The sequence below is a fragment of the Trachymyrmex cornetzi genome, unplaced genomic scaffold, assembly GCF_001594075.2.
Source record: "Trachymyrmex cornetzi isolate Tcor2-1 unplaced genomic scaffold, Tcor1.1 scaffold1462, whole genome shotgun sequence".
NCBI lineage: Eukaryota > Metazoa > Arthropoda > Insecta > Hymenoptera > Formicidae > Trachymyrmex > Trachymyrmex cornetzi.
Window position 1 is genome coordinate 68,192 of NW_017296051.1, and position 13,077 is coordinate 81,268.

A 13,077-nucleotide genomic window follows, 5' to 3' on the forward strand; every position below is an offset into this window, starting at 1 on the left:
TATAAATTATATAGAACTCTTTGTCTCGTCAAAAAGAAACGGGAACTCTATTCAGAACTCCTGAGTACTATAGTTGGGGTGCTAACTTCACATACCCTAGAATTTTTAAATTCCAGAATTGATTTTAGATCAGAAATGTCATTAGTTTGGCATTTTAATGATAATTAATATAATTAAAAAATCCGGTGAAAAATATACGTAAATTAAGAATTAGTACGAATGTAGAAAATATTTTAGAATATATTGTATAGTAATTAAAATAAACTACAAAGTACTTTATGTATATATAAATTATTTTAAAAAAAACGTTTGAATTATTCTAAAAAAGAGAGCGAGATAATATATATGTAAAATTCTTATACGTAAAGAACTACTATGGAAAATTACTCAACATCTCATGTTCCAAGAATACTCTATAATGACATGATGATGTAAAATTAATTATTCAGATAACTTGTAATAACGTAAAGTGATTTATATAAATTATACATATATAAAAGAAATATAAAATTACAATAATAAAATATAAAAAATAATTATTTACTTTACTCTAATCACAGATTTAAGATCTTGGATTAATAGACTTCTCAAAACTTTTTATGTTTATAATTTAGAAATATATCCTAAGTAGAGATATTAATGATACAATATAGATTATACTTCGATTTGTAAACTAATGATAGGATATTTTTGTATGAATTTTCTGTACGAGTTTGTGTTATTTTCTATATACTACAAATTCTAATTATTTTAACAATGTTGAAATTGGCGATATTATCTATGCATTTCAGGCATGTTACGACATTATTGATGAATAAAAGGAAATACACAGGGACGTGCAATTTTTGCAACGGATTTGTATCTATATAAATTCTTTCTTCAATGAAACTACTTGTTGAAGTTTATAAACTACGGCACAAATGACGTATATGGTCGTATAGAAATGCAATATAGATAAATATCATAATAGCTGTAATTATTTTTTTCTCTTATTGTCTGAATTTATAAAATATTGAAAGAATAAAAAACTAAAAAGCATGCTTACTAATAGTACACTACCTATTAAGTATCAACGTGCACTGTTCGTTGTTGCATGATGTGTCATGACGGCATGTTAACGATTAATGTCAGTATATTTTACCGGCAATTACTGCATGTTTGTTTTTTAGCACGTGATAGTGTCAATGACCCAAGATATATATATATGATGGTGTCTTCACTATCACGTAATCATTAATATCTAATTATAGTTACACAAATGTACTTTTAGATTCATGGATTTGTAACAATTTAGATTTTTTATAGCTTAAATATTAATATAGAATTATTATTATTAATAAATTAATTTTTTTAATTTATGAAAAATTAATGTATGTATATATATGATATCTTTTCAATGCTAATAAATTGATTGATACGTCATACAAACTGGCCATCGATAATAAATACTATCATGAGGGTCAACATTGCTGTTATCTCGAATGATAAAAACGGTCACAATTATTAAATGCCTGAGACATGACAAGCTCTCTCCGAAATAGCTAGGGCGTCTAGAGAAGATACAGAGGCATTCATTACGTCGGGTGTATAAAAGAGACTGTTTGTGAGCTTCAATTAATTAGTCTACCGGCGCCGTGTCGATCACGCCGAACGTGGTTACTGCCCTGTCTTTATATATCCCAGGGTGTGTTTACGGCTGTCGCCATGGCGACCTAACGGTTATTACGCACTCGCCTATGTAAAAGTACATATACGAGTCCTTCTTACAGTTTAACGTGATATCCTTAAATGATGGTAATTTTTAAAAAATTCAAATAACTTATTAGCTAGAATGTCTATCTTGATACGAAAATGTGAGCATTTAGAGACGGAAAACGTAGAAACATAAATTTAATACGAATTAAACGTACACAAACATGAAAAATGCTCTAAATATATGTCAAGCTCGAAATATCGCCGAAGATGCTTAAAGTAGTATTCTAAAATCAAAACTTATTATTATATAGTATATAATTATATATAGTTATATTATAAATTTATTATATAATAATAATTATTACCAAGACTTGTTATACAAGGTGGTCCACTTAAATAGACCATCTGAAATATCTCGCTTATTTTTGATGATATAAAAAAATATTTCAAATGAAAGTGGAAGGGTTTCGAGGGAGACGTATTTTGATTATGTTGGTTTTTTTTTAGGTGGAAGCGCTAAAAAAATATGAAGGTTACCTCCACTTTTTAAAATGGAATTGTATGATTTTTTTACACAATATGATTCCTCTAATTATTCTACATACAAAAGTATTAAGGTGGTAATATCAAAAAATCAATAGTTAACGAGATATTTTACATTTTATTCTGATGTCACGTGTTGACATAAAATGTTAAATAACTCGTAAACTATTAACTTTTTGATAAACGTACCTTAATACTTTTATGAACAGAATAATGAGATGGATCAGTTGGTGGAAAGAAAAACACATAGTTGCTTCTTTAAAAAATTATCCATTTTGTGTGCATACATATTTTTTTAAAACAACGATTATCAAAAAGTTAATAGTTTACGAGTTATTTAACATTTTATGTCAATTGGTCTGTTCGACTTGTTTACACTTTTTACATTTTTTTAGATTTAAAATGAGATAGATATATATTTGGTATTGAAAAGAGAGAAAGCAAAGATGCTAAGTGTAAAAAGTGTAAGCTAGTCGAACAGACCTAATGTGCCAGAATAAAGTATAAAATATCTCGTAAACTATTGGTTTTTTGATATTACTACCTTAATACTGTTATATGCAGAATAATTAGAGGAATCATATTGTGTAAAAAAATTCATACAATTCCATTTAAAAAAGTTGAGGTGATCTTCATATCTTCTTGGCGCCTCCACCTAGAAAAAAGATAACATAACCAAAATATGTCCCCTTCGAGACGGTTGCACTTTCGTTTGAAACATTTTTTTGTATCATCAAAAATAAGTGAAATATGTTCAAGATGTTCGATTTAAGTGGACCACCTCGTATAATAATTTTAATTATATTCATCAACTGTAATAAATAGTCTGATTATGTTACATCTATCTTCTTCTAACATCGGCAGCTGACTAATCAGTTCAATTTCCTTGTTACAATAAAGAGAAGACTTTCAAATGCACACGCCAACACTGTGTATTAATTCACAAGATTGTTTTGGTTTAATTGGCTCAGAAGCCTCTGTGTACGGTTGAAGTTTCACGATAGCCACACGCGTCGAAAAATACATATATCAAGATATATCCTTGAAATACAATTAACCTTGACATACAGCGAAAAAATCCTATATACTTTTGTTCACCCTCCTTCGAGTCTGCTATTTAAAATTTTTTGTTCTAAGACATTAGAAAAAAAAAACCGTTAAAGTGCTATTTTCTAAAAGAGATAAGGAACTTTGAGGGGTTTCTGTAGATTTGTTAAAATATTTTACATTTGTTATGAGATAGAATGTACAAAGTGTACATCATCTTCCACTCGAATCTTTCACGCAGCTCCATATTAATGTCCGGAGCATTATAAAGCGCGATAAGTGAGGAAGGTGGAAATGGAAGCGATGCTAGAAAAAGACGGAAGCATGGAGCGTGTTTGATTCGCGGTGCATACAACGGTTTGCCCGGTTGAATGGCAATTGTTAAACTTCCTTTAGCGCAAACGTGTATAACGAGGTCAATTGGCTTTAAACGGCGACATTACAGCATTACGTAACTTAGGGCCATTCCGAAGGGTATACCCACGCGACTGTGCCGCTGTCTTTCGTCCAGTTACAATCACCTGAGACAACCCGAATTGTGGAAGTTGTTATCAAAACTATAGGAAACGAACAGCTGAAGTTGAGTCAGGTCTTGCAATCTTTCGTTAAAAATAAGTTGACATGTATTTCTTTTGTTCCCTGCGATTGCACAACCAGTGACTTTAGCGACCATTGTTCCTTAACTTAGGAAACAGGAAACTTCTTATCTTCTTTTCTATAACAAATAATTTGTTCCTTTTTTCATGCAAATGCAAAAAGCTTCAGAGAATTGCTTCTTATTTTTCTTTGTATAAAAGGAACAATTTTTTTAATAGTTTGAAAAAATAAGTGCTAAATATAAAGATACAAAAATTTATAGTTTGGAAAATAAAAGTTGTTTTTTATAATTTTTGACGCGTTATATCTGAATTCACAAGCAAAAATGTTCTATCGCGTCAGGTTTTTGAAAGAAAATGCTATTAAAATTCCGCAAAAATATATTTTTTATCATTTTTAATCATTCGAAAATTCGATATATTTAAAGACTTGAAAAACTTGCTCAAAGTAAAGCTTAAATATTAATTGCATCTTAAAAATATTAAATTTATCATAGTAGGCATTATCGAATTTTTAGCGCTTTATTTTAGGAGTAAACGTACGTGAATAGAGTGACATAGAATTGTATTTAAGCTCAGAGTAAATTGTTGTATATAATAAAAATGTTAACTAAGGATTTAATGTGTGAAAAAAAAATAATTGTGATTTGCTGTGCTTAATCCAAGCCTATAAACGTACATCATCCTATACACATATGTATGTTTATCTTTAAAATAAAACGCGCTAAAGATTTGATGATGTCTGCGGTAAAAAGTTCATATTTCTAAATACACTATTTAAACTTTAATTTAAGGCTTCTGAGTAGTCATCATAACCATATTGAATTGTGACGTCAGAAGCGAGAAATGAAACGTTAATTTTGATTACGTGTCATTTATATAAATAAAGACAATTTGGATAAAACAAAATAATGAGATTGTTTTAAAATTTAAAACATTTGTAAAAATGGATGAAGACTATACTTATCTTCCCTGATAGTCAGTAAATAACCGTAAAAAGTAATAAAAGGCACATGAAGTGCCTTTATTCAATGTGCATGCGTGGCTTATTTTCACTTACACGTGCCTTTTATCACTTTTTACGATTACTTACTGACTGTCAGGGGGGATAAGCAAACAATCTCATTATTTTGTTTTATCCAAATTGTCTTTATTTATAAATGACACGTAATAAAAATTAACGTGTCTTTAATTTCTCGCTTTTGACGTCATGATTCAATATAGCTATGGTGACTACTTAGGGGCCTTAAGGCCTTTTCAAAGTTTCTATCATATCAGGCTTACTAGATACGAATTTTTATTAAAAATGGTAAAAACGTTTTTTTTTTTTCAAAAGCGTAATATGCTAAACTCGATCGGGACAGCCGTTATTGAGATCCCATAATCACCGTCTGGAAATTTTGACAGATTCGCGTAAAGTAGCCACGGCAGTGTCGCTGCGCTTGGCTTAGCGCCGAGACACTACCAGTGTCTCCAGATAACATTTTCGCAAATTTGAATTCGATGCGTCAAAAAATATATGAATTGTTTTTCTTTTCCAGACCATAGCAACACAATTAAAATTTATATTTCTGAAATTTTTTCTGTTCACTGATCGCAATTTAAGCAACATGTAATTTGGTCCAACATTTCCGTGAGGCTCGTATATTGCATTATGGTAATGTAAGCTAAATTACTGAATAAGATTTTGCTTATCAAGTTTCTGAGAACTACGAATCAACCATAATAAAACGAAACAAGATCATCGTTATACGACTGTTATTTTAACATAAAGATCGTTATCAGGAGACGCGGTAGTGTCTCCGGCCATGTTAAAAAAAAATATACAGATTATGACTAATTGTTTCATAATCATTTCTTTTTTAAAGATAAGGAATATGAGCTTCTCGAGAAGTATAAAGTCAGTTACTTAAATAAGTTTGATTTTATTTTAACATGATTGAATTGTAAAAAATTTTATTTCGTTGAAAAAGATTTTGGAAGATGTTTTATTTCGCAAAACATAATTACATTGTAGGAGATTGTACTGTTCTATTTAATCAAAAATATTAAATGAAGAAAGTTACAATTAATAGTCATGTAAAACAAATATTTAGTATTTCTGAGTAAAAGTTAAATAGATATAAAACATAATTTCGTAATATTTTATTTATCTTATTTTTTTTGAATCTTCTGAATCTTATAAATTAGTATTGAGTTCTTTGTTAAGAATAGACAAAAAAATACAATTATAAATGTTTGATTTCTAAAGGTGTAGAGATGTGCTTCCTTGTCCATTTAGATAAATGCAATACGTTTTGCTTTATAATCGAGGTCAAGAAGTATTAAATGGACTACCATTGAGTTCTTACTTTTCATTATTATCATTAGAAGAGAGCTCGAAGACGTCTTTTCAATAGTCGAGTTTCTATAATTAGAAACTAACCGATACTTTGCAGCTTATTTTCCGGGAACAATTTTGTTTCAAGGATATACATATTTAAAAATAACCAAAATATCAATTCTTTTCTTTAAAAAAAATAGATTTTTTACTATATTTTGAGCTATATAAAATGATATTTTAATCTAGATATTAAAAAGAAATATCAAAAATAAAGTGTTTAAAAATGTATAGTTTTCTCATATGAATGATGAAAACCCAATAAACACCAACAGTAACATAATATCAATGTTATGTTACTGTTAGTTGGCGTTTACTAGGAAGTGGCTAATTGAAAAACAATTTAAAAAATTATTTTAAAATTTTATTCGATCTGTATCCTTTATTTGAAATAGATAAAGAAAAAGAAGATAAATGAGGGATGTAAAGGATATAAAGTTGCACAGTATTAAACTTTTGAAACATTCTCTTGTAAAATTGTTTTTTAATTCGTATGTACAAAATACTTTTTTCTTAAAAAATACATTAAATTAACTTTGTATTTCCTTTTTCATATCTTGAAAAATGCAGAGGTATGGTTTGATAAATCGGTTTTAAAGAGTTACAATTTTATTCGAAATTGTAAGTTTTTTGTTTATATATAAGTGTATATTAGTTTATTAAAAAAATGTAATTAAAATTGTCATATTTATATATAAACATAATAAAAACCTAATTAAGCTAAGGTTGTCAAATATCTCCCTTCCGCTTTTTTGCTCTTTATTCAATGCTTTATAAAAAGTGTTACAGTGATCGGATTTAGTTCAAATATGCGCCGTTTTGTTCGATAATCTGTTTCCATCTAGACGGCAACTTCATAATACCCCCCTCGTAGAAGCCCCCCTCCTTACTTGCGAAGAACTCGGACAGCCACTTTTCACAATCCTGTATTGAGTTCAACTTTACACCACCAAGGGCGTTCGCCATGGACAAGAACAGGTGGTAATCACTTGGCGCTATATCCGGGCTATATGGTGGATGCGATAAAACCTCCCATCCGAGCTCCCGTAGCTTCTGACGAGTCATCAACGAAGTGTGTGGTCTGGCGTTGTCCTGGTGGAACACTACACCCCTCCTGTTGGCCAATTCTGGACGCTTCTGGTCGATCGCCTGCTTCAAGCGGTCCAGTTGTTCGCAGTAGATGGTAGAATTAAGCGTCTGGCCATATGGGAGCAGCTCATAGTGGATTATACCCTTCCAATCCCACCAAACACACAGCAAAACCTTCCTGGCCGTCAATCCCGGCTTGGCCACTGTTTGGGACGATTCACCGGCCTTCGACCACGACCGTTTTCGCTTGATATTGTCGTATGTGATCCATTTTTCGTCGCCAGTCACCATCCGCTTCAAAAATGGGTCGAGTTCGTTGCGTTTCAGCAGCATATCGCAGGCGTTGATTCGGTCCAGAAGGTTTTTTTGCGTCAAATCATGCGGCACCCAAACATCAAGCTTTTTTTTGTATCCAGCCTTCTGCAGATGGTTTAAAATGGTTTGGTGACTAACTCCCATCTCCCGGGCGATGTCACGAGATGCCACATGCCGGTCTAACTCGATGTTTTCTATGATTTCATCGGTATTCGTCGTCACAGGTCTTCCGCCGGCTGGCTTATCCATGGTTTCGTTTTCACCGGCTCTGAATCGTCGAAACCATTCCTCCGCGGTTCGAAGTGATAGAGTACCATTCCCCAAAACACCATTAATCTCACGGAACGTTTCTCTAGCGGATTTGCCTTTAACGAAGGAAAACTTTAAAATAGCGCGAATTTCGGCGTTAGTGAACTCCATGTTTACACGTCTATAACTGTTGAACGCAATATCCAAACTAATCATGCATAGCGTCGTTTTGTAGGTTATGTCAAGACCTTTGAAATGGTGTATAGTATTGCCAGATACGACCTCTGTAGCGCTTTGTACATAGCCGCGAAATTCAAAAGACAAAAAAAGCGGAAGGGAGATATTTGACAACCATTACAAAATACATCAATTTTTTATATAATTATATATAATTACATATGAAACATTTTCTCTCGGGAATGCATAAATTATTTTATTTAAAAGCTTATATTATAGATAAGTTTGAATATTTAAAAAATATATATAAAATATGTGTACATAAGACTCTCACTTCTTAAAATCATAAATATAACCTACATTCAGGCTAATAAGAGTCAACGCGAGCGAAGGTGCGTAATAATTTCTCAATAAAATAAATTTGTCAATCCATGTGATGTGTTGGAATCAACTTTATTTGAATGTTCCGATTCTCTTTGGAATCTTCATCAGCAATCATCTCACAACTATATTAAATTTCGCGAACATTCGATATAGAGTCACTCGCAGGTTACCAGCTTCTAATTATGTAACTTATGATTTGCTGTAATATTAACATACTATCCAAAGTTTCAAGATGAGATTTAGCGTTCGAATAGATAACACTACAGTTCTGGTAACCTGCGAGTGACTCTATATCGAATGTTCGCGAAATCTAATATAGTTGTGAGATGATTACTGATGAAGATTCTAAAGAGAATCGAAACATTCAAGAAACATTCGAATAAAGTTGATTCCACCACATCACATGGATTGACAAATTTATTTTATTGAGAAATTATTACGCATCTCCGCTCGCGTTGACTCTTATTAGTCTGACTATAGGTTATATTTGTGATTTAAATATTTAGCTGTTTATATAAATATCAAGCTTAAATATCAAATTTAAATATCAGTTGTTATTTACGATTAATAATTAATGGTTTTTATTTTATGTATATGTTAAGATATATTGCATAAATATACATATATTTTGATTCTTAAAAAAATAGTGTGTTACGTTTAATATCGAATGCAATAGTGTTCCTTTATGTGTGTATACAGCTTTGTCATGGGCAACCCTACTTGATAGATGTCCACAAAACAACGTCGTAAAACGCGTCAGCGCGTAATTGAATTGCACCGTTTGACCAGACGCTTTGATCTTCCTCTACGAATTGAATCCGCGGTTAATACAATTAACCTACATTATAGGAAGTACTTGCGTACGAGAATCAGCTTTTCTGTACATGCGACTGCAAATACTTCGCACAGCATGTTTTGACTAAAGCTATTGTATTACATATTTGAGATATTGTTTATCTATATGTGCTTAAAAATTCAAATGATCCCTTAAGAAAATATATTTAATACTTGTTGTTTAACATTTATACCTAGAAAAGTACTTACTTGAGAAAGTACATACTAAAATATAACGTAATACAATAATACTTCACATATATTTATATATATTTCTAATTCATATATATTTCACATATATTTATATATATCGAAGATTCATAAGGATGACTTTCACTAAACTTCGATTAATTTAATCAGTGATTGACTCATCAAGTAATACCTATTTTGTTAATATGCATAGAATTATTAATTTTTGGTTGTTTAACATGCAAAAATATTAGATCAAGCCGACAAATTATATAAACAGGAATTTTGTTTTAAGTGATTCTGCCGATTGCATTATTCGCTGATTAAGTTAATCGGAAGTTGATTGAAGTTGCCTTACAATGGAAGTTTTTGATATTTTTTGTGAACGAGTAAAGAGTCGATGCTGTTCGGAATGCAGTTTTAGTTATCCTACCTTATAATTTAATTATTTTAATTTAATTTATATATACGTTGCTAATTATTCATATTTATTCTACATAGGTAAAATTGGACTTTTTTACCTGATATTCTATGGTGTTCTGGCGGCGCTCGTTGCCATTTGTTTTTGGGGATTCTTTCAAACACTCGATCCAAGGATACCGAGGTGGCAACTCGAAAGGTCTATTATTGGAACAAATCCAGGTAAATTACACTAGTTTACAAAAAAATTTTTTTTTAATTACTTTGAACCAAATAAGGCATTTCTTATAAATTTTTAAATGGTAAAAACGCGCGCAATGTCGCAAGTTAAATTGCATCAATGTATAATGTCAGGTTGCCAAAATAATTGAGATTTAATGTACAAAAAATGGTTTTTTACGATATTTGAAATTTTTTAATAAAAAAGGTTAACGTTATCTTGAAATTTTGATTAGCATTAATTATTTTGGAATGATACATTAGTGAAATTTGATTTATAATATCGTTTTTAACATTCAAAAATTTATAAGAAATATCTGGTTCAAAAAAGTATTATCTTTTATTAACAGTAGATCGATATGTATAAATGGTTAAGAGATCTCTCTATTCTTTTAGATATTGAATAGCTGTCGTAACTATTTTTAATTATTTATAGAACATTATTTATGTAGTCTGTATTTTTTAGTATAAAATAATAAAACTAGCATAAAAAGTATAAAATATAAAAATTTAAATATGGGAATATGTGGCAATTCTTAAAGGAAACGAAATTATGCTTTATATATACAGGATTGGGATTTAGACCAATGCCACCGACAGAGAATGTGGAGAGTACTTTGATTTGGTACAAAGGCACCGACAACGAAAACTTCAAACACTGGGTTGATTCACTACAAAATTTCTTAAAAGGTAATCATCCATAATAAATAAGAAATTCATCTATCATTCAGGATAGGATATCGAATTCTATCCTAAATGAATTATAAATGCCCATCATCTTACACCTACATACTTCCGTTATTCTTTCCTAATTAATTTCTATAATTAATTTTTTAATTGCAAAATATAATTGTCGATTATAATTTTCGTATACTATTTCAGATTATATAACCCCTGGGTCTGTTCTTGGTCTTGGCGCTAACATTAACAAATGCGATTATAATCAGCCGCCGCCACCTGGAAAAGTTTGTGATGTTGATGTGAAAAATTGGTATCCTTGCACTAAGGAGAACAGATATAACTACCATAAATCCGCTCCTTGCATTTTCCTTAAGCTAAACAAAGTACGTGCATCATAATATAGAATAACCTGGTAATTTGTATAACAAGATGTTTATTGGCAAATATTATTGTCAACAACTAACTTTTAAACATCTTCAATAACCAATATCAACTAAAATCAATATTATACATTTGATGAAAATCAATATATAATATTTTTTGTATCTTTTTGTTTATCAGATTTATGGCTGGAGACCAGACTTTTACAACGATACTGAATATTTACCAGAAAAGATGCCAGTTGATCTCAAAGAACACATCGCTAGTCTGAAAGGGAATAATTCCTTACAGCTCAATACAATCTGGGTATCCTGCGAAGGTGAAAATCCTGCTGATCAGGAAAATATTGGACCAATTAATTATTTGCCACGGCGCGGTTTCCCTGGTTATTTTTATCCTTATGAAAATTCTGAAGGTTACCTGAGCCCACTAGTTGCAGTGCACTTTGTCAGACCACGAAGTAAGTACAATATGTGCATATTGTAAATATAATGCTGAAACGATTGGGAAGTGCTTAAATTAAATAACTATCATTTTATAATGAACAAAATGAAGTAAATTAATAACAAAATGAATTGAATACTATACTGCGTATTAATTAAGAACAAAATTATTGTTTTTACTAGCATACAATGCAAGAAGATTATATATGGCTGCATCTCTATTATTCACTTTATATAAATCCGTTTTCAAATTTTCTTTAAAGTTTTGTTGATTTCAAAATAATCAGAAGGAAAGTCATAAATTTTTATGGTATGTGCTACTAAAAATAACGAGTTGCTCCTGTAGAGTGTTTAATTCATTTTATTCTATTTATTTATGATAAGATCACTGCTATTTTGTTTCAGCAGTTTAGCAATTATTATTATACTAAAAATAGTATACTTATAGAGTAATGAAAAAATAAAAACGCATAAACTAAATTACATTTATCTTTCATTTTCAGCTGGAATTTTGATAAACGTCGAATGCAAAGCGTGGGCAAAAAATATTAAGCACAGTCGTAACGATAAAATTGGTGCGGTCCATTTTGAGCTGATGATAGATTAACGAAATCTAAAAACAGCCTTCGGCACCCTATGCAAGTCTCTTAAAGTAACACGAGTGTCTTCGAGACATTAGAGATAGCCATTAGGCACCTTCATCTTCCAAATAATAAAAATATGAGCAAATATTTTTTCGAAGTTGACGACATGCCGCCCCGATTGTCTGAATGACATTAATTAAGTACAAAACAAAGGAGTTCTTACAATAGACATTCCCGAAACTTTAAATGGTGGATTATGAAAATAAATTTTGAGAAATTGCATATGTATATGCCGAATGAAGATATATCAGCGAGAATAACGACTAAGAAGGTGGACATTAATATTAAGAATTAGGGTTATTATTGAGAATATCACTTTTTAATCAACTTTTTCCTTTCACATTAAATCTGGTGTTATAGATTTAATGTTTCGATAATTTATTCATAATCATAAATTTATTTAAAAAGAATTTTTAGAGAGTATATTTAACACGCGTAAAAGACTTTTTATTCTTATAATTAAACGATCATGTCATATGTCATTTTAGGTTTGTCAATTAAATTAGTAATTATTTATCTCCCAAGAATTCTAAGAATGTAATAGTTTTATCATTCGTGACGTTCATAAAATTGTCTTTCTTGCGTGAAAAAATTAATGTTAGTATTCCAAATATTAGTATTGCTAATTTTGACTACAATTTGTGTCTGTAATATATTATTTTATAATGCCGTTATTCTCGTTGATATTGGCTGCATATTTGCAGATGAAAGAAATTTTTTTATGAATTTAATATGCCTCTTTGTAAATGAAAATTGGAAAGAAATGAAAGAATGGAACAATGGAATCTCAA

General features: G+C 30.4%; 1 protein-coding gene across 1 annotated transcript in view; it reads left to right on the top strand.

The window, feature by feature from the left end:
* Positions 1-12,716, top strand: part of LOC108757547 (sodium/potassium-transporting ATPase subunit beta-2) — a 17,583-nt gene extending 4,867 nt beyond the window's left edge. The window contains exons 2-6 of the mRNA XM_018502007.1: positions 10,000-10,140; positions 10,708-10,827; positions 11,020-11,201; positions 11,380-11,659; positions 12,146-12,716. Of these exons, the coding sequence (XP_018357509.1) occupies positions 10,000-10,140; positions 10,708-10,827; positions 11,020-11,201; positions 11,380-11,659; positions 12,146-12,249 (827 nt within the window). The 3' untranslated portion in view covers positions 12,250-12,716. The remainder of the gene's footprint in view (positions 1-9,999; positions 10,141-10,707; positions 10,828-11,019; positions 11,202-11,379; positions 11,660-12,145) is intronic.
* Positions 12,717-13,077: the final 361 nt, after the last annotated feature.